The sequence below is a fragment of the Schistocerca serialis genome, chromosome 3 (genome assembly GCF_023864345.2).
Source record: "Schistocerca serialis cubense isolate TAMUIC-IGC-003099 chromosome 3, iqSchSeri2.2, whole genome shotgun sequence".
Lineage (NCBI taxonomy): Eukaryota > Metazoa > Arthropoda > Insecta > Orthoptera > Acrididae > Schistocerca > Schistocerca serialis.
The window spans coordinates 849,281,557-849,303,488 of record NC_064640.1 but is presented as its reverse complement, the minus strand read 5'-3'; the positions used below and the strand labels follow the sequence as shown (position 1 = coordinate 849,303,488).

The 21,932-nt window shown below is 44.3% G+C and overlaps 1 protein-coding gene across 1 annotated transcript in view; it reads left to right on the top strand.

Annotated features, from left to right (window-relative positions):
- Positions 1-20,300, top strand: part of LOC126471263 (unconventional myosin-Va-like) — a 131,293-nt gene extending 110,993 nt beyond the window's left edge. Inside the window, exon 13 of the mRNA XM_050099381.1 lies at positions 20,175-20,300. Within this exon, the coding sequence (XP_049955338.1) occupies positions 20,175-20,300 (126 nt within the window). The remainder of the gene's footprint in view (positions 1-20,174) is intronic.
- The last annotated feature ends 1,632 nt before the right edge of the window (positions 20,301-21,932 follow it).

Here is a 21,932-nt window from a genome sequence, read left to right as displayed (position 1 = left end):
CAAATTGGTGTCAGTTATAACTGATTTATTAAATTTTGTGCATGATTAGATTGCTCATTGTGATGGTTCTTACATAGTAATGCATCCACTCATGTTAAAGACTGGTTTATATATCATATGGGTTAGGAAGAAACATATTTATAAAGACTTGTGAGCTACAGTTGTTTTTTCATTAAAGTAATTAGCATTTCTTGGTGCTTCATATGTATATTATACAACAACTGATGATATAATTCTCTGCAGCTAGAACAGGTTGTTCCAACTTATGTGCTTGTAATAATTTGTGGATTGCTCCAACCAGTGTTGGTGTCAGTGAGGAATTGAATTAGCCTGCATAGCAGCACCTTGTAATCTGACAACTATAAATGGTGCACATTATGTTATTGCCAACAACAAATTTGGAGTGTTACATTAACTAAAAAATGCAGGAAACAAAGGAAATAAATAATAAGGAATTCTATTAATAGTATGTAATATGTTCATTAGGCTTCTGAAGTTTGAGGTTTTTCCATATTAAGAGGAAATATTGAGAATCAAAGTGTTTGCAGTGTTACTGTGGAAGATTCATTGTAACCTCATAAAGAAAACTCCCTTCTTTGCTTTTTACTCTTGCTATGGACAAAAAAAGTGATAACATTAGTATATATATACCCAAACATGCACATGATCATGACCATATTTTTGTATAGGTTGTGAAACATTTTTGCTGTAATGAAAAATCCCACTAAGACAAAGTCAGTGTGCTGTGGTATCTTTCTTTCATTGAAGTTAGAAATACAAGATTCACATATTTTAACTTTGGTAATGGTGACAGATCATGGAATGAAACCAGGAAAGGATTGTTGAATAATTTAATTTCCATTTCCAAAATATTGAGCTCCTGCAGTCCCTTTTTAAAGACATGCTTAACTGGTTTATCTTGACTTGGTAATCAGTAAAACTAGTAACCTTAAAGAAGCCAGGTGACCCAAAAATGTTAAATTGCAGTTTCTCATTTGTGTCTCAAACATAGCTTTTCCAAGAACACTCAGATTTTGTTTTGCACATCAACCATTTAATTCTCCATCCATTGCAGTAACATTTTAAATTGTTCAGATGTATTTTCATGTCTGCCAGGAATGCTAGGTCTGATAAACATTTTAAATCTTTCAGATATTACACTTCTTTCCCTATCACTTTGGCAAAAGGAAAAGCTTGCTCACAAATGTTAAAGTAATTAACAAGAAATTACCAATCAAGCTAACTGTGGTGTGGTTAGGTATGTCCTCATACTTTGCATCCATATCTTTCTCCTGCCATGGTTGCCATGTCCAAGTTGCAGTGAGTTGCAATTTGTTGGGAAGGGAAACTCCTTAAATTCTCTGCAACTCCTTTGGAGACAAATATTATGCATCTGCTACCAGACTTATTGCTACAATAAACTTTTTTTTTCAGATGTAACCCTCTTGATATTTTGCTTTTAAGTCTGTTAGATCTCTGAGTATTTTGCCCTCTATCGGCTCCTAATGCCCTGCGTGGGAGCATGTACAAGGGTGTGCTAAAAATTTATGCCTCCAAGTTTTTTATACATAAATTCTTAATGCATTTTAAATAAAGCACATGTTATTAACATTCTACATCTTTATTCTTCATTTATATATATTTTGCAGCCCTCTGCCATGAGAGGTCTCTGAATTGTAGCATGTAACATGGTGGTGAGTAATGTAAGTATGTCAGTGGATTAGAAACAGCATGCTAAAATCAGATTCTTGGTTAGAAGAGTTTGTTCACACATGCTGCTCCTTTAGTATGACAAAGGTACATCACAAATTAGCATTGTGACATCTGCAACAATCGTCCATCTTTGTTTCACTGTCATCGATCATCCTCCATACAATTCCAACTTGGCACAATCAAATTCTCATTTTTCCAAAACTTAAAGAACACCTTCAAATATGTTACTTTGACAATGAAAAAGAGGTGCAAGCCGAGGTGAGGTTCTGGGTCCGTCAAACAGGTCAAATATTCTGCAATGACTGTACCAAGAAATTGTCGTCTCAGGGAGAAATGTGTTACCAGGATTACTATACTGAGAATAGAGATACAGACTGCTAAGAATATTTGTTTTATTTAGGAATCTTAGAGTTTTCGTGTAGAAAATTCAGAGGCATTGCTTTTCAGGATGTCTTCGTACAGTCATGTTGTATGATATACATAATGGCAAAATTAAATACTTCGTGGCATACACACCACTGCAGGCATCCATCTATATAAGTAAATGGAATTGTCTCCTCCTGCATCAAACGCATGGGGCTTTCATGGCTAACGATATCTGCCATTGTCAGTGTGAGAACACAAATGTGTTGGCATTTGTTATATCAGATATGGTGACATGATACTTGCAGACAGAATATCATCAGAATTCTATGTGGATGAAGTCTTAATGAGTATCAGCTGTTGTCTCTGAATTATGTACTATTTGTATGTACAATTAATTCTTCCTTCTGAAATTCTTCTTTGAGGAACAGTTTTGTCTGTCTCCATTTTATCAGATACTGAAGTTAGGAGAAAGTTGACATCCTTACAAATGTAATGTTGCAGCAGTAGTAGTAGTACAGCTATTAATTTAATGAATATTTCTGCTGTAGTTATTACTCATTTTATTTTGTATGGTTCTAACTGCTACACATGTTTTTCAGATAATCAAAATACTCAATCTGTATACAACCATTGATGAATCTGAAGAATGTGTTCCTGTCAGCTTTATTTGTAGAATACAGGCCAAGCTCCTGGAAAGAAGTGAACCTCAGAAACAGGTATGGAGAAATGAGAGCAAATTGCTGCTCTTGCAATGTTTCATAACTACTGAACCTTTTAGAGAAATTGTTAGACGTCTATAAACCATGTAATGTGTTGCATTTTCTACACTGACAAAGGTACCACAATTAGCCTTCTTCATTTTAATTCCTCTCAGCAGTATGATGTTTTTGTAGTCCAATAAAAATTAATTAGTCCTGGAGAGCTCTTTGAGAGTAGTGTTCCATTTCCTGACTGACCACCTCGATAGCTTTGACAGTGACATCTCCCACAGTTTCTCCCTGACCTATACTATTACTCACTATCTAGTATTTTGAGTGTGAAATCACTGATCAGCAAGATGGTTGAATGATACGACATCCAATCAATTCCCTAAGGATGACAGCAGAAATTTTGTTAGCTACATGGGTTTAGACTATTTTTTGTTTATAATATACTTAGTTGTGAATGCCATATATCCATACTCAATCCCATCTAACTGTTTAACCTTTGCAGATGGTAAGTACCTAATAAATATTCAAGATTTAGAAAGAATGATATGGTGTCTAACAGTCTCTGCAGTACCATAGTTTTAAATTGCAGTGCTAGTTTATCGTTACCAAAAGACAAAAAAAAGTTTTGCAGCACCTTAGTACCTATAGATATGTATGGGTAAGAATTCTACAGGAGCAGGGAGGGGAAGAATAAGCCTTCAGGAAGAAAAAATATTTACCATGAAACAAAGCAATCAGCAAAATAAAAGCAGTCTGAAAATGCATATCCGTATAACCAAAAACTGCTGCTGGGTAACACTGAAGACTGTATTCTTGAAGTCTGTCTCCTCTTCAGTGGCAGCCCTCCTGTGGTCCAGAGTGGTTTCTCCTTCTGTAGTTAAAAAGTTGCCTTCACAGGTGTTGCAGCAGGAATCTTGGAAGATCATAGGAAACTAGTCCTGTACTTCAGCTATTGAGTACGAGGGGTATGCCCCCACAATGGTTACATGATCTGCCCAACTCTCCCCCTCCCTCTCCCCCTCCCCCCTTCCCTCGCCCTCCCCCTCCCTCTTTCTCTCGCCCTCACCCTCCCCCTCCCCCTCCCCCTACCCCTTTCTCTCGCCCTACCCCCATCCACCCCACCCCTTTACCCCTTTTTGTGTAGAAAGGATGGCACTATTCCAGCTGGGTAATAAAATTTATTGCATTGAGTCAGCCTAAAGGTTTCATTGTGCCCTGTACCCATTGCTCTTTCACACTAGAGAGGCATATTCCACGGCAGAAAAATAATGTCACTGTAGTTGCACAGATTGTTGTACAGTGGGCAGCAGCTGGACTCTTGTCCCGGGAGCAATTGGTCCCTGCAAGCAGCAGCCACTTGGGCGTGGTCACTCATTGGCTACCTCTACAAGATTCCTGTTCGCCTTCATTCACCACTGACACCTGTTGCTTGTGGCTCTTGTGACAGTCATATGCCAAGCACCAACTGCAGGTGTCAGCATAGCTGTGTGTGAGTGGGTTGCAGCCAGCTGGCCAATTGCTTGCTGTCATCCTGCTGACCACCTGCCCTCTTCCCATGAAGTGAGGGCATGGTCGCCTCCTTGCACTGATGCAGTGCTAACGTAATGGTGCGAAATAAAATATTAATTTTGGCAGCCACCTCTTTCTGAACCTTCACCAGCCTGCTACCTTGCCTCAACCATTTGCTGTCTGCCATCCTTACATTGTAGTAGCCCCTCCATCTCAGGCTTGGCTATAATTGGCACCAGAATTGGTGGCGTCTCGAGTAGGCACCAGATGGTGCATTGTCCAAGCAGCACAATGTCTGGACCACTGCCTACAGTGTCAGCACAGTAGGGGGAGTGAGAGAACTATTGGTTATCTTTGTTGTGTGTGACAGACATGGGATCTAGCAATTACTATCACCATAACTTGAAATTATTTGGTTTAGGTCAGAGCAACTGGATAATGTGTCTGAGTTTCAGGACAATGGTAAGGCTCAGTGTTTGGAGGATGTTAGATATTCACAATGTAATCTGCTCGGGAATTCTGCAGTGTGGGCTGAGTGAGTATATGTAACTTGCTTTACATTCTACAATATGGCCATGTTGCAAGGCTGTATATGGAGTGTAGTGTTAATGATAAGGTGTAGTTTGTAATTTATTTATTTTTTCAGGTTGTGAACTGTTGCATATTTATACTTTGTGTATTGTGTGTGGATGATGAGTAAAGGTGTTGCAATGGCAGTCACACATGGTAAAGTTTGGAGCTTAAGGCAGTTCATTTTTTGAAAGAAAAGATAGTACAGTTGTCAGCAGATAAAACAGTAATGGGGGCAAACTGCAGTTAAGGATGAGGAAATGGCATTGCTCCAGGCACCAGACCAAGTAATAGATCAGCTGCTGCACGCCCCCCCCTTACCCTCCTTTTCCTGGAAGGTCATCTGAGGACGTGGTGGTATTTGTTGAGGACCCAATGATGTCAGCAGGTATTGGTGATTAGTCCTATGTTCAGTTGTTGTTGGTGTCAAAATTACATCTAGTGGAAGAACTGAAAACCACTGTGGGATATACAGAGGCACTAAGAAATCATAAATGTTTGAGCAGATAAACTAGGGGCTTCTCAAGAGGTACAAGAAGCAGAGCTGTGCAATGTTCTTTCAGGAATGATTGAGTACTGTTACAAGGAGGCATTGACAAGCCATAGCGGATTATGCCAACAGAATATGCAAGGTGAATATATACATACATATGAGCTGGGACAGAAGAATGAAGCAAATATTCAATACAATGGAAAAACAGACAAGGTTGAAAATTTCACTTTCATTTACGCATTGACAAGTTTTGGCTTGGGATACATTTTCAAATTATGCAGATAGTCAAAATGGTATTTCCCAAAATATAAGACCCATATCATGATAACAAACATGTATACCCCCCCCCCCCCCCCCTGCAGGTATGGGGATTAGAATAGGCCTGAGGTATTCCTGTCTGGCATACGAAGTGACTAAAAAGAGTTTCACACATTTCGGCCTTTATGTGATGGTCCCCTGTATGGTTTGACCTCCATTCTCAAAAATTTTCCTGAAGAGCGAGCCAATTGGTGAAGGGTGTCTTACAAGGTACATCATGTCCATCATGCATTGAGATCTTTAGCCCACTTTCTTGCTGTCGCATTGCAGTCCTGCCCATTCTCCATCTCTTGGGTGAGGACAAATTCCTGGGTGTGTGTTCCACCATGCACTATGCAGTGTCAATGTCTGCGTTGACTTCTTGGCACCTGATATCCAGCACGGTAGCCAGTCCGTTATGGTGGGGCTGCCATGTACCCTGTTGGTTGTAGCCCCTGACCACACAGGGACCGCTCTGCTGATGCCTGTGCCATTAACTCCCCATGTATGCCAAGTGGTAGATGCCCATCCTCCTGGGGCATCAGGTCTCCCAGCAATGGCCATCCTGCCAGGTGGCCTTTACTGCAGCTGGGTGGCGCCCGTGGGGAGGGTCCCTGGTCGGAGTTGGTGGCATCAGGGTGAATGACAAGCGATGAAGAGTAGTCCATCATCTCTTGCTGGTGGTGAAACACTAGCAGCCTCTAAGCGATCACAAGCTCAATTCAATGCACAGAATTATGAATAAGAATCGTTATCCTCCCTGGCCACACCATGGGAGGAACGTCAGGCTAAGGATGGCGACGGATCTTATTCACCCCAGTACCTTGAATGTTCGAGAGCTGATGGGGAATCTTTCATGACGATGAATCCTCACTTTTTTGTTGAGCATTTAGAGGACAAGTTCGTGGAAGTGGAGGGCTTGTTCAAAATGAGATCTGGGTCAGTCTTGATCAAAACCGCATCCTCTGTCCAGTCACAGGAGTTACTTGCTTGTGACAAGCTGGGGGATGTTTCTGCAACCATCATGCCCCACAAGAGCTTACATATGGTCCAGGGTATCATATATCACAGAGACCTTCTTGTGCAGTCCGACGATGAGCTGCGTGCCAATTTAGAGCGGCGAGGTGTACATTTCGTCCGGTGTGTCCACTGGGGTCCGAAGGATAATCAGGTTGCCACCGGTGCCTTCATCTTGGCCTTTGACGGTGATACCTTGCCCAAGAAGGCCAAGGTGATGGTCTAATGGTGTGATGTAAAGCCCTATATCACTCCGCCGATGTGGTACTTTAAGTGCTGGAAGTTCGGCCATATGTCTTCCTGCTGAATTGCCAGCGTCACGTGCTGAGATTGCAGACGCCCATTACATCCCAATACTCCATGTGCCCCACCTCCCATCTGTGTCAACTGTGGAGAGCACCATTCACCTTGCTCGCCTGACTGCAGGATTCTCCAAAAAAAAAGGAAAATAATGGAGAACAAGACTCTGGACAGACTGACCTACACAGAGGCTAAGAGAAAATTTGAACACTTGCATGCTGCGTGTATGACATCGTCTTACACCACCGCTACAACAGTTCTGGCACCATCAGCTCCTCCAACCCCAGTCACCTCTCAGAGCCAGAAGACTACACCTGCCCCCTTGATGGTGGGGGCGTTTCCCTCCCTGTTGCTCCTGCACCACCTGCTTTGGGAGCAACACTCCACCAACCATCAGGAACGTCCGTCCCCACTTCTAAGCTGGAGAAGCATAAGTCTTCTTCAGTTTCTCTGGCTAGGAAGGGGTCCCTTGGGTCACTCCCTTCCCAGGTTTCTTCTAGTGGGGAAGATGACACCCGCCAGTGGCTGAAGAGACCAGATGCAGCTGGTTGTAGTGCTTCACACTCATCCTCAGTCCCAGAGACTGAGCCAGTGAAGTCCTTCCAGCCAGGGAAACCCAAGGAGCAGCAAGAGAAATCCAAAAAGAAAACCCCTAAGACGAAGGAAATTTCAGTGGCACCCACACCACTGCTACCTACAAGCTCTGAGTCTGACGACGAGGTGGAGATTCTGGCGTCTGCTGAGGACCTAGATCTCACCAGACCCTTAGACACAATGGATATAGACTGCTCAGGCAATAAATCGGAGGCAGCAGGTGACTCTGAGGCGTAAACTGCCTCAGTGAATGTTCCATGTCTTCCCAGTCTCACGATGTCATCCTCAAGTTGAAGTACGGCTTGTTTTTCCACCGCCTGGCTGAGCTACGGCAACTGTTAAGCTTTACACCTGCTATCTGCATTACCCTCCAGGAAACCTGGTTCCCAGCAATGCGAACCCCTGCCCTCTGTGGCTATAATGGATATTACAGGAACCATAGCAACGATAATAGTGTGTCAGGTGGAGTTTGTGTTTATGTCCTAAACTCAGTCTGTAGTGAACATGTACCCCTTCAAACCCCTCTTGAAGCTGTGGTTGTCACAATAAGGACGACGCACGAAGTAACTGTCTGCAATGTATATCTTCCCCTGGATGGTGCAGTGCCCCTGAATGTATTAGCTGCACTAATTGATCAACTCCCTAAACCTTTCCTACTTCTGGGAGATTTTAATGTCCATAACCCCTTGCGGGGTGGTACCATGCTTACTGGCTGAGGCAGAGATGTCGAAACTTTACTGTCGCAATTCGACATCTGCCTCTTAAATAATGGGGCCGCCACACATTTCAGTGTGGCTCATGGTAGTTACTCGGCCATTGATTTATCAATTTGCACCACAGGACTTCTCCTATCTATCCACTGAATAGCACATGACGACCTGTGTGATAGTGACCACTTCCCCAGCATCAGGCACAAGGACGCCTGCCCAGATGGGCTTTGAAAAAGGTGGACTGGGGAACTTTCAGCTCTGCCGTCACCGCTGATGCTCCCCCACATGGTAACATCAATGTGATGGTTGAGCAGGTGACTAGCACAATTGTTTCTGCGGCAGAATACGCGATCCCTCGCTCTTCAGACTGCCTGAGGCATAAGGCAGTCGCTTGGTGGTCTCCGGAAGTCGCTGAAGCAATTTAGGAGCATCAGCGAGTTCTACAGCAGCATAAGCGACATCCTTCCTTGGAGCACCTCATACCTTTTAAACGGCTCCGTGCCTGTGTTCACTACCTTATCAAACAACGGAAGAAGGAGTGTTTGGAGAGATAAGTCTCCACCACTGGGTGCCAAATGGCACCTTCGCAAGTCTGGGCAAAGATCAAAGGTCTTTTTAGGTACCAGGCCCCAAAAGCTGTCCCTGGTGTTACCGTATATGGCGAGTTATGTACCGACGCAAACGCAATTGCCGAGCACTTTGCCGAGCACTTTGACCTGCACTTTGACCTGCACTTTGCCGAGCACTTTGACCTGCACTTTGCCGAGCACTTTGACCTGCACTTTGCTGAGCACTTTGACCTGCACTTTGACCTGCACTTAGACCTGCACTTTGGCCTGCACTTTGGCCTGCACATTGACCTGCACTTTGGCCTGCACTTTGACCTGCACTTTGCCGAGCACTTTGCCGAGCACTTTGCCGAGCACTTTGCCGAGCACTTTGACCTGCACTTTGACCTGCACTTTGCCGAGCACTTTGGCCTACACTTTGGCCTGCACTTTGCCGAGCACTTTGCCGAGCACTTTGCCGAGCACTTTGGCCTGCATTTTGCCGAGCAGTTTGGCCCGCACTTTGGCCTGGACTTTGACCTGCACTTTGACCTGCACTTTGACCTGCACTTTGCGTTGGAGAATTACCCTGCAGCCTTTCGCACACTTAAACAGCGGCTGGAAGAGAATGTCCTCTCATTCACTACATGCTGCAGTGAATCCTATAACGCCCCATTTACAGAGTGGGAGCTCCTCAGTGCCCTTGTACATTGCCCTGACACAGCTCCTGGGCCTGATCACATCCACAGCCAGATAATTAAACATCTCTGATCTGACTACAAGTGGCATCTTCTCCTCATCTTCAACCAGCTCTGGTGCTATGGCATCTTTCCATCGCAATGGCGGAAGAGCACCATCATTCCGGTACTCAAAACCGGTAAAAACCCGCTCGATGTCGATAGCTATCGGCCCATCAGCCCCACCAATGTTCTTTGTAAACTGCTGGAATGTCTGGTATGTCGGCATTTGGGCTGGGTCCTCGAGTCACGTGGCTTGCTGGCTCCATGTCAGGGCGGTCTTCACCAGGGTCGCTCTACCACTGATAATCTTGTGTCCATAGATTCTGCCATCTGAACAGCCTTTTCTTGACAGCAACACCTGATTGCCGTCTTTTTTTGACTTACATAAAGCATAAGACATGACTTGGCGACATCATATCCTTGCTACATTGTATGAGTGGGGTCTCCATGGACCACTCCAGATTTATATCCAAAACTTCCTGTCGCTCCGTACTTTCCATGTCCAAGTTGGTGAATCTCAATAGTTCCATCCATATCCAGGAGAATGGAGTCCCTCAGGGCTCTGTATTGAGTGTCTCTCTATTTTTAGTGGCGATTTACGGTCTAGCAGCAGCTGTCGGGCCCTCTGTCTCACCTTCTCTGTTTGCAGACGACTTCTGCATTTCGTACTGCGGCAGAAGTACTGTTGTTGCCGAGCGGCACATACAGGGAGCCATCCTCAAGGTGCAGTCATGGGCTCTAGCCCATGGCTTCAATTTCTCAGCAACAAAGTCGTGTGTCATGCACTTCTGTCGGTGTCGTACTGTTCATCTGGAACCCGCACTTTACCTTAATGATGATCCACTCACTGTAGTAGACACATATCAATTCCTAGGACTTTTTTCGACGCTCGATTGACTTCGCTCCCTCATCTTTGTCAGCTTTAAGCAGAAGTGCTGGCAGCACCTCAATGCCCTCCATTGCCTGAGCAACACCAATATGGGTACAGATCGCTCTACACTGCTGCAGCTCTACAGAACCCTTGTCCAATCCTAAATTGACTATGGGAGTGTGGTTTATGGTTAAGCAGCGCCTTCAACATTGCATTTACTCGACCCTGTGCACCACTGTGGGATTTTATTAGCGACAGGAGCTTTTAGTACGAGTTCAGTGACCAGTGTCCTGGTGGAGGCTGGTGCCCTCCAATGTAGATCGGACTTGCGCAACTGCTCATAGTTACCCTGAGCATCCGAATTACCATCTCCTTTTCCTGCCCACGGCAGTCCATCTCCCGCATCGGCGGCCCAGATCAGGGCTAATGATTGTGGTTTGCGTGCGGTCCCTTCTCTCCAAACTGGAGTCCTTCCCTTTACCAGCTCTAGTTGCGGTCCGTTCACGTATGCCTCCATGGTGTACACCTTGGCTGCAGCTTCGTCTGGACCTTTTGCATGGCCCTAAGGACTCCGTTAACCTTGCTGCTCTCGACTGTCACTTTCCTCTCAATTCTTGACGTGTCCCGGGGCTCTGAAGCGGTTTACACCGATGGCTCAATGGCTGATGGTCATGTAGGCTTCGCATATGTTCATGGAGGACATGCTGAGCAGCACTCGTTGCCAGTTGACTGCAGTGTTTTCACTTCAGAGCTGATGGCCATATCTCGCGCTCTTGAGTACATCCACTCATGCCGTGGCGAGTCATTTCTCCTGTGAACTGACTCATTGAGCAGCTTACAAGCTATCGACCAGTGCTACCCTTGCCACCCTCTGGTAGCGTCCATTCAGGAGTCTATCTATCCTCTGGAACAGTCCCGCCATTCCGTGGTGTTTGTGTGGACACCAGAATACGTCAGAATCGTTGCTGACAGGCTGGCCAAACAGGCAATGCAGAAACCGCTTCTGGAGGTAGGCATCTCCAAAGCTGACCTGCGTTCTGTCCTACACCACAGGGTTTTCCGGCTTTGGGAGACGGAATGGATAACAGCATGCACAACAAACTGCATGTCATTAAGGACACTACGGATGTGTGGAAGTCTTCCACACAGGCCTCTCGCAGGGAATCAGTTGTCCTCTGCCAGCTCCGCATTGGCCATATGTGGCTAACGCATGGTTACTCCATTGCGAGGACCCACCTCAGTGTCACTGTGGCCCCCTAAATGGCAGTTGTCCACCTCTTGCTGGACTGCCCACTTTTAGCCACTCTGCAGCAGACTTTTAACTTTCCCAGCACCCTGACTTTGGTGTTGGTCAACAATGCCTCCACAGCAGCTTTAGTTTTACGTTTTATCCGTGAGAGTGGGTTTTATACTTCTATCTAGGTTTTAGTACATGTCCTTTGACCCTTTGTGTCCTCCACCCTAGTGCTTTTAGGGTGGAGGTTTTAATGTGTTGCAGAGTGACTGGCTTTCCCTTTTTTTCTCGTGGTTGGCTAGCCACTGTAATCTGCTTTCATGTTTTACTCTCTTCAGTTTCTAGCGTCCCTGTTGTTCCCTTGTCCTCTTTTGTTCCTTTTAGTGTTCATTGCCTTCCCTTCATTCTTGTGGCTTTTCCTTTCTTTCTGTTTTGTGTTATACGTTTCGTCCATTTTATTCTCACACTTGTGGCATTATTTTATTAGGAACAAGGGACCGATGACCTCATAGTTTCCTCCCTTCTCCTGCCTTTAAACAAAGTAACCAACCAAACATGATAGGTAACAAAGTGAAAATGAATAGTTATAGAGTATACAATTATTTTTTGGTGTTGCGATTCTTTTCCCCCATTAGTGTCATCAATATTGTAGCAGTTTTACTCAGGCAGCAGTTCCACAAGGGCACAGGGCTATAGCAGACAAGGAGATGACATGGAGTATGTGCTTCAGACTTAGTACCACAGTGCAGCAGACCTTCCTGGCTCACTCCAGCAGCAGCCCAACTCCTGTCATGATGGCAACGAGGCAACAAATTGCAACCTATGCACAGCAGCTGTTTCTCACCACCGTAGTGGACATGCCTCTGTGCCACATGCAGAGGCTGCCTGGGTGCAGTAACTCATTTGCAGGATTGGCTACCTCTGCAAGATTACTCTTCACCTTCATGCATTGCTGACACCCATAGAACGGGGCAAGGCCATCTCCCAGTATAGATACAGTGATAATGTAACAGTGCAAAATAAAACATTAATTTTGATAGTCTCTTCTCTCTCGTCCTTCACCAACCATGAACTCCCCACTGTCTCCCATCCTGACATCATAGCCAACTGTCCACCCCAAGGTCACCTATAACATGCAACTGTTATGAGCACCCACAGAAAGTGGTGGTTGAAGGATGGCAAAAGCACTGGTAGGTGACAAGATGCTGAATCTCCATGGCTGATCATAGAATGTGGAGGTCAGAGACTTGCCGGCTCTATAAAGGCAGACAGGGAGTGCTCAGTGGTAGATCTGATGACACAGTGCTGAACAGGCAGAAGTGTTAAGGGGTGCATAGTTTTGTACACATTATTGAAAATAAGCCCCCACAACAAACAACCCTTGTGTGTTCACATGTTGACCCAATGACACTGCCAGTTGTGATTGCAGTGGTCACAGAATCAGGGAGATTAAGCCATGAATCAATGTAAATGTCTTGCTTAGTTAGATGGATCACATTTCTTGTTACACAAGATCAGTAATTGTTTCTGGATATACAGGCCAGGATGCAGGCCAATTGGAGTAGTTTTATTCTCTGTTGGACATTCACCTTGTTTTTCGTGGGAAGTATAGAAATAATCAGACACATTAAAGCTATGGAGTATATGGACACTGTTGTAGACCATTTACATTCCTTCATGCTTGATTTCTTTCTGCCAGTGATGGCATCTTCCAACATAACTTTCCATGTCTCATGCCTGGAAACATCCTGTAGTGATCTAGGAGGCAATACAGTTACCTCACGTTGATGTCTTTACCACCAGATTCACCTGATTTGAACCTAGACATTTAGTAGCATAACAATGCTTCAATCTGGTTCCTGACAATACTATATGTAGCTCACAATGAGTTGCTCCACCCCACAGATGAAATGCACAGACTTGTCTTAACAAAGTTTGGTCTTGGCTGGTTCTGATTATACAAACATCAAAAAACATTTTGCATCACCCCGGTTCCCAGAACTCCTAAAGATAGATGTTGGCTGTGGATATTGTATCACAGACACAGTCCCTTTGACTGTTCAGAGATCCCCCTGCGGGTCCGGGGGTTAGAATAGGACTGAGGTATCCCTGCCTGTCGTAATAGGTGACTAAAAGGAATCTCGCACTTTTTGGCGCTATAAGTTCTGGTCCCATTTTATGATTTGACCTGCCACTTTCCAAATTCCACAGAAGTGCAGGCCATATGGGGAAGGACACCTTACATGGTGCAAGAGTTGTCCATAGTGCCCTTAGATTCGATCTCCTGAACCTCTTGTCATGGCTTTGCATATCCACCTGCAACTCAAGTATTTGCGCGAGGACACTTTACAGGGTATGTCACTTGCTTATGTTGTCTCCTGTCCTCATTCGCCCCCATGACAGTATTGTATTTCTCTGCACCCACTATCCAGCATGGTAGCCAGTCCGTTGTAGTGGGGCTGTCATGTACCCATTTGGTAGTAGTCCCCTGACAACACAGGGATTGCACTGCTGATGCCTGAACTGTAAACTCCCCATGTATGCCAAGAAGTAGATGCCTGTCTTCCTGCAGCATCAGGACTCCTGGCAATGGTCATCATGCCAGGTGGCCTTTGCTGTGGCTGGGTGTCACCTGTGGGGAGAGCCCCTGATCAGAGAGGGTGGCATCAGGGCAGATGACCTGCAATGAAGTTGACTAAGTCATCTCTCGCTGGTGACCATATGCCACCAGCAATCTCTGCGAAGGGCAAGATCGAGTACAATGCTGACAGATATGACACTAAATTGTTTCCCCCCCCTCACTACACCATGCGAGGAACAGTGGGCTACAGAAAGAAGAGAGCCATATTCACCTCGGTATTTAGTCTGTAAAAGAATAGACGGGGACTCCTTTCTACTTATGAAGCTTCAATTTTTTGTTGAACATCTTGAGGATAAGCCTGGGGAAGTGACAGCACTGTGCAAGAAGAGCAGTGGTGCAGTCTTTATTCAGACAGCACCCCAGCCCAATCCTGGGCGTTACTCGTTTGTGACCAGCTGCATGATATTCCAGTTTCCATCACTCCCCATAAAAGCCTCAACATGGTCCAGCGGATTATTTTCCATTGCGATCTACTCTTGCAGTCTGATGATGAGCTACGTGGCAATCTAGATTGGTGGGGTGTTCATTTCATCTAGTGCGTTTACAGGGGACCCAAAGACAACAGGGTTGCTACTGGTGCCCTCATCTTGGCCTTTGAGGGTGATTCATTGCCTGAAAAGGTCAAGGTGATGGTTTACTACTGTGGTGATAAACCATACATCCCTCCCCCTATGCAGTGCTTTAATGCTGGAAATTCAGGCACGTCTTCCCACTGCATTTCCACCGCCACATGACAAGACTGCGGACATCCACTGCATCCAGACACTCCCTACCACGTGTATCAACTGTGGAGAGCAGCACTCCCCCTGCTCACCAGACTGCACAGTACTCCAAAAGGAGCTAAAAATCATGAAATACAAGACCTTGGACCGGTTGACTTACTAAGAGGCTAAACGTAAATTTGATCGATAACACCCCATTTCGTTGATCTCCACATGTGCTGCTGCTACATTACAATTGCCATCACAAGTACCAGCCATACCACACTCTGTGCGCCACGAACAGGGGGCCCTCCAGGCCACCAGAATACATCCGCCCCCTTGGTGGTAGGGGGAAAACCTCCTTTCGTTTCTCCCATAGTACCTACTTTGGGAGCAAGGCCCCCCAAATGCAGGGGACATCAGTCCCCTCTCTCCAGCCAGAGAAGCAACAGCCTCCTCCAGCTCCTCTCATGCAGAAGGGGTCCTTTGGTACCCTCTCTCCCAAGGTCTCTACTGACACAGGGGGGACACACACCAGTGGCTAAAGGAGCCAAAAGCTGCTGGACGAAGAGCTTCTCGGTCTTCCTCTGTGCCTGAAACTACTTCAGAGAAGTACTCCCAGCGCCCATAAAGAGAAGCAAGAGGGCAAGCAAACAAAGAAGTTTGCTAAGAAAAAGGACCCTCCAGAGACCAATTATGCACCTGCAGTTGAGGTGGATATCTCACTATCCCTTAAGGACCTTGATCTCACTGACATGTCATCCACAATAGGAATGGATACAAATACTCAATCGGTGGCAGCAGGTGACCCTGAGGCGTAACCTGCCTCCTTGCATGCTTCATGCTTTCCCAACCTCACGATATCGTCATCCTCCAGTGGAATTGCTGCGGTTTTTTCCACCACCTGGCTGAGCTATGGCAACTGTTAAGCTTTACACCTGCTTTCTGCACTGCGCTCCAGGAATCTTGGTTCCCGGCAATGTGAGCCCCTGCCCTCCATGGCTATACGGGATATTACAAGAACAGTAGTGCCTATTATAGTGTGTCAGGTAGAGTTTGTGTCTATGTCCTGAACTCAATATGCAGTGAAACTGAGCCCCTTCAAACCCCTCTTGAAGCTGTGGCTGTCAGGAAAAGGACGACGCAGGAAATAACTGTCTGCAACATATATCTTCCTCCAGATGGTGCAGTACCCCTGAACACATTGACTGCACTGATTCATCAACTTCCTAAACCTTTCCTACTTTTGGGAGATTTTAATGGCCATATACCCTAGTGGGGTGGCACTGTGCTTACTGGCCAAGGTAGAGATGTCGAAACTTTTCTGTTTCAACTCGACCTCTGCCTCTTAAATAGTGGGGCCACCACACATTTCAGTGTGGCTCATGGCACTTATTCGACCACTGATTTATCCTTCTGCAGCCCAGGACTTGTCCTACCTGTCCACTGGAGAGCCCACGACGACTTGTGTGGTTTGACCACTTTCCCATATTCCTGGACGTCCAACAAGATGGGTTTTAAACAAGGCAGACTGGGAAGCTTTCACTTCTGCTGTCACCACTGAATCTCCCCCACAGGTGCCATCAATGGTAGTTGAGCAGGTCACTATAATGATCATTCCTGTGGCGAAAAAAACAATCCCTTGTTCTTTAGGGTTCCCCCCCAGTGAAAGTCAATACCTTGGTGGTCATCAGAAATTGCTGAGGCCATTAAAGAGTGTCGGCGAGCTGTACAGCAACATAAGCAGCACCCTTCCCTAGAGCACCTAATAGCTTTTAAAACAGCTCCGTGCCCATGTTTGCCGCCTTATAAAAAGATGGAAACAGGCGTGTTGGGAGAGGTGTGTCTCGACCGTTCGGTGCCATATATCACCTTCCCAAATCTGAATGAAGATCAGATGTGTTTGTGGGTATCAGACCATGACAGGTGTTACTGGCATTAACATCAATGGCATGTTATCTACTGACACAAATGCAATTTCCGAGCACTTTGCTGAGCATTATGCCCCAACGTCCATGTCGGAGAATTATCCCCCAACCTCCATGTCGGAGAATTATCCCCCAGCATTTTGCACCCTCAAACAGCAGATGGAAAGGAAAGCCCTCTCGTTCACTCAATGTTACCATGAACCGTATAATGCACGTTGCCCTGACACAGTTCCTGGGCGAGATCAGATCTGCAGTCACATGATCAAAAATCTCTTGTCTGACTACAAGCTACATCTCCTTGTCATCTTCAACCAGATCTGGTGCGATAGCATCTTTCCATCGCAATGATGGGAGAGCACCATCATTCCAGTGCTTAAATCCAGTAAAATCCCGCTTGATATGGATAGGTATCAGCCCATCAGCCTCACCAACGTTTTTTGTAAGCTGTTAGAATGTATGGTAAGTCAGCGTTTGTGTTACGTTCTGGAGTGACGTGGCCTACTGGCTCCATCCCAGGGCGATTTCCACCAGGGTCACTCTTCCACTGATAACCTGTTTCCCTCAAGTCTGTAATCTGAACAGCCTTTTCCAGATACCAACATCTGGTTGCCGAATTTTTTGATTAATGAAAAGCTTACAACACGACCTGGTGACATTATATCCTTGCCGCATTATATGAGTGAGGTCTCCAGGGCCCGCTCCAGATTTTTATCCTAAATTTCCTATTGTTCAGTAGTTTCTGTGTCCAAGTTGGCACCTCCCATAGTTCCCCCATATCCAGGAGAATGGGATCTCACAGGGCTCTGTATTGAGTGTATCTCTATTTTTAGTGGCTATTAACTGTCTTAGCAGCAGCTGCCGGGTGTTGGTCTCACCTTCTCTGTATGCAGATGACCTCCTCCAGTACTGGTGTTACAAGCGGCACCTACAGGGAGCCATCCACAAGGTGCAGTCATGGGCTGTAGCCTAGTGCTTCCAGTTTTCAGCCGTGAAGTCATGCGTCTTGCACTTCTGTCAGTGTCGTACCATTCATCCAGATCTTTTAACTTAATGATGATCCACTCACTGTAGAGGATACGTATAGATTCTGAAGACGGGTTTTTGATGCCCGACTGACGTGGCTTCCTCATCTTCATCAGCTGAAATGGAAGTGCTGGCAGCACCTGAATGCCTTCTGCTGCCTGAGGAACACCAACTGGGATGCAGATCGATCTATGCTGCTGCAGCTCTACAGAGACCTTGCTCAATCCTGCCTTGAATATGGGAGTCTCATTTATGGTACATCGGTGCCCTCAGCATTGCATTTACTTGACCCAGTACACCATCATGGCATTCAACTAGCAACAGGAGCTTTTAGCATGAGTCCAGTGACCAACTTCCTGGTGGAGGCCAGAGTCCCTCCATTGAAGGTTAGGCATGCACAGGGGTTCATTCCCACATTGGAAGCCCAGGTCAGGGCTTACAAGTGCAGTTTGCATCCGATCTCTTCTGTCTGAAGTGGAGTCCTTGCCTTTACCACCTACACTTGAGGACTATTCACGTACACCTCCATGGTGTACAACTAGGCCAAAGCTTTGCCTGGACCTTCCACATGGCCGTAATAAATACAAATGTTTGTGGGAGTTGCATTCACTAGTAGTTCATAAGAAATATAAACTGTCTTACCAAGCTACAGAAGTGATGTGTGGAGTGGTACATTACAAACAAGCACAGATATGATAATTTAACAGTGAGTTTGTACTATCATAGTATTTTAACAAATGAGTAAAAAATACAGGGCAAACAAATTGTGATTATCATATGTTAAGGACGGGCTGCAAAAGTTGACATGTAGCTATAGGAGTACTAAAACTCAAGCAGTTGAACTTCAGCTGGGTATGTTTTGAGAAGATTTAACAAATACGTTTAAAAAAAGTGTGAAGGCTCTTCACCAATGTGAGGAGTTAATGTACAGTTTTTCCTGTTAAGTGCTATTTAGTGATTATAACATATTTGTATTACAAAAAGCCATAGATGTTTTGTGTTTATTCAGGACCCCCAGGGCAATACTCTTTCTGAATACATTCATGAAATCATTAACATGCCGACTGATGAGTTCGTTTCCACATTATTTCATTTGATTGGCAAGCATCAAGTATAAAAGTATAATTTTAGCATTCAGCAATGATGAAATCAAAGTATGCATTGATTGCCAGACATGGTCAAACACACCAGGAGTTTCTTTGATTGCAACACCTGCAAAGAAAATTCTTGTGACGTGATCCATTTCAGACTACACAAGCTTACGATACATGAGAGATTTCATGGCTCTCACAGAAAGAAACCAAGACTCAATAAATCCAGTGACCTGGTCCACCATGCCCAATCACTTAATGCAATAATGACTTATTCAAACACCTATGAATAGCCAATCCAAAATGAGCATGCACCCCATTATGCTGGAACCACATGCTGGGCGTCACATTTACTGTAGCATTTTCAAGCAAACTGGGAAGAACCTGTTCCAGAAAAGTCTGATAATAAGTGGGATGGTAAAAGGTACTGCTCAATGAAGCACTCACTGACCTAACCCACCCACATGTTAGCTGTGAACTGATGTTGTGCAATATGGTGCTGCATGCTGTGGGCATTTCCTGGTACCCATAACTGCTCATTGTGGTAAAGGAATACACCATCTCCCCTCCGGAAGTTTATATATATAATAGAGGGAAACATTCCACGTGGGAAAAATATATCTAAAAACACAGATGATGTGACTTACCGAACGAAAGTGCTGGCACGTCGACAGACACACAAACATACACATGAAATTCAAGCTTTCGCAACAAACTGTTGCCTCATTAGGAAAGAGGGAAGGAGAGGGAAAGAGAAAAGGATGTGGGTTTTAAGGGAGAGGGTAAGGAGTCATTCCAATCCTGGGAGCGGAAAGACTTACCTTAAGGAGAAAGAAGGGGTATACACTCGCGCGCGCGCCCACACACACACACACACACACACACACACACACACACACACACACGCACACATATATATCCATCTGCACATACACATTGTGTGTGTTTACTGCAAAAGCTTGAATTTCATGTGTATGTTTGTGTTTGTTTGTGTGTCTATCGACCTGCCAGCACTTTCGTTTGGTAAGTCACATCATCTGTGTTTTGCTATGGAAGTACTCTGGTTCATGTTGTGTATTTTATTCATCACTATTTGCATAACGTTGTTGCTCTTGCAGGCCACATTGCTGATGGACACAAAAATCATGTTCCCAGTAAGATTTCCTTTTAATCCATCAAAAATCAAGCTTGAAGATATAGAAGTACCAGAGGTGTTGAACCTACCAATGCTAAAAAAAGTTTAAACTTGTGAGACACTAGTTCATCAGGAAAACAGAAATGTGCTCTACTACAAGGTTACATAGATTTCCTTCTGGAGATCTGGGTTCTGAAGTAATAAACGTAAAAATTGTAATGAGATATGTATTTATTGTTAAACAGTCATCAGCATCCTATAAATGTAAACTTCTTTATTCCTTCACTCTAATATTCATTTCATTCTTAATATTTCGTAATAATGTTAAGCTATCTGCTTACAGTTTTTTTGTTCATCGAAATTATATATAAAATATCTTGTATAATTATTTAAAATATTTGCAATTTGTGTGCATATGGCTGTTGTTGAAATATGTGATTAATGTTTGGCTCTCATGTGTGATGGGTGTGGCGGGGGGGGGGGGGGGGGGGGGGGGGGGGGAGGGAAGGTAGTCGTGTTTTGTGTGTGTTTGGATCTGTATAATGTCCTAATTCATTGTCAACATCAAATATTTGCAGATGTAAAAACAGATGTTGTCATGACAACTTTGTTTACTTGTAACACAACTGTCATTTTTCCTCCTCTATCTGTGACATCAAAACTTTGTTCTAAAAGTCAAAGAATGTGTATATACTATGTGGAGCAGTGTTTTAATCTCTCTTAATTCTCCACAATGATGGTTTATTTAAATGTCATGGCACTACTAGACAATTATTCCTTTTTGTTAAAATTATTTCCAGAAAAATAGGGTTCAGGAGACAGAGAAATAAAATGTTGTCATCTGACAGATCAGTAACCATGAAGAAACTGAACTACATAAGTCATTTTTATTTCAAGGACATTTATTGTTTTTCCGTATTCTCACTTTTGCTCTAATATGAAAGAAAAATTTCAACCATATCTTTGGTATTCTGTTTATCTCGCCACCTTCTTCCTCTTATACTGATTCTTCATCATCTGTTCCTCATTAACACTTAGGTAAAACTTGTATGATTAATTTCAGGATGATTTTGTTTTTCCATTTGCAGTCATTCCTCAGTGTCTGCCAACTGGGTATCTATTATAATTTACTCCAGGGCTCTTAAATGTAAAGTTGTATCTCCTGTACTCAGGCAGGACTGCTTATTTTATTTTCCTTTTTTTAGTGACAAGTTACTTTCAGCCACTTATGAGTGCCAAATTACTTTGTTGTGATCATAATGTGGTTTGTCTGTAAATGAACAGTACAAATATAAGTAGGTGTCTGGAGGCTGTTATAAGAATTTGGTTTCTGGCCAGTACTGCCATGTAAATGAATATCAGATCTGCTATGTGTAAGTGATTTACAGATATGACTGGTTTTTAGTATCAATTTTGTACTAGTTACTGTGTGCATAATGGGCCTCCAGCAAGTCTTTGTTATTATTTAGAGATTTCCATTCAGACTAAGGCATTTCATGTTAAAAGGTAAATAAGGAGTTGTACCCTGATAAGGATATTTAAAAATGGATTTTCTGTTTCATTTCATATGGGTATCAGTTAGTATGGTCTCATTTTTTAAACATTTTAGCTTTTTCACAATATCCATATCAACCATACAAAAGAAATTACTGTGATGATAAAGAAATCAAGTTAACTTCTTTCTTTCTGTCTGTTCTGTGTAAGTGATTTTTGTCAGAAATAATATAATTTTTTTAAATAG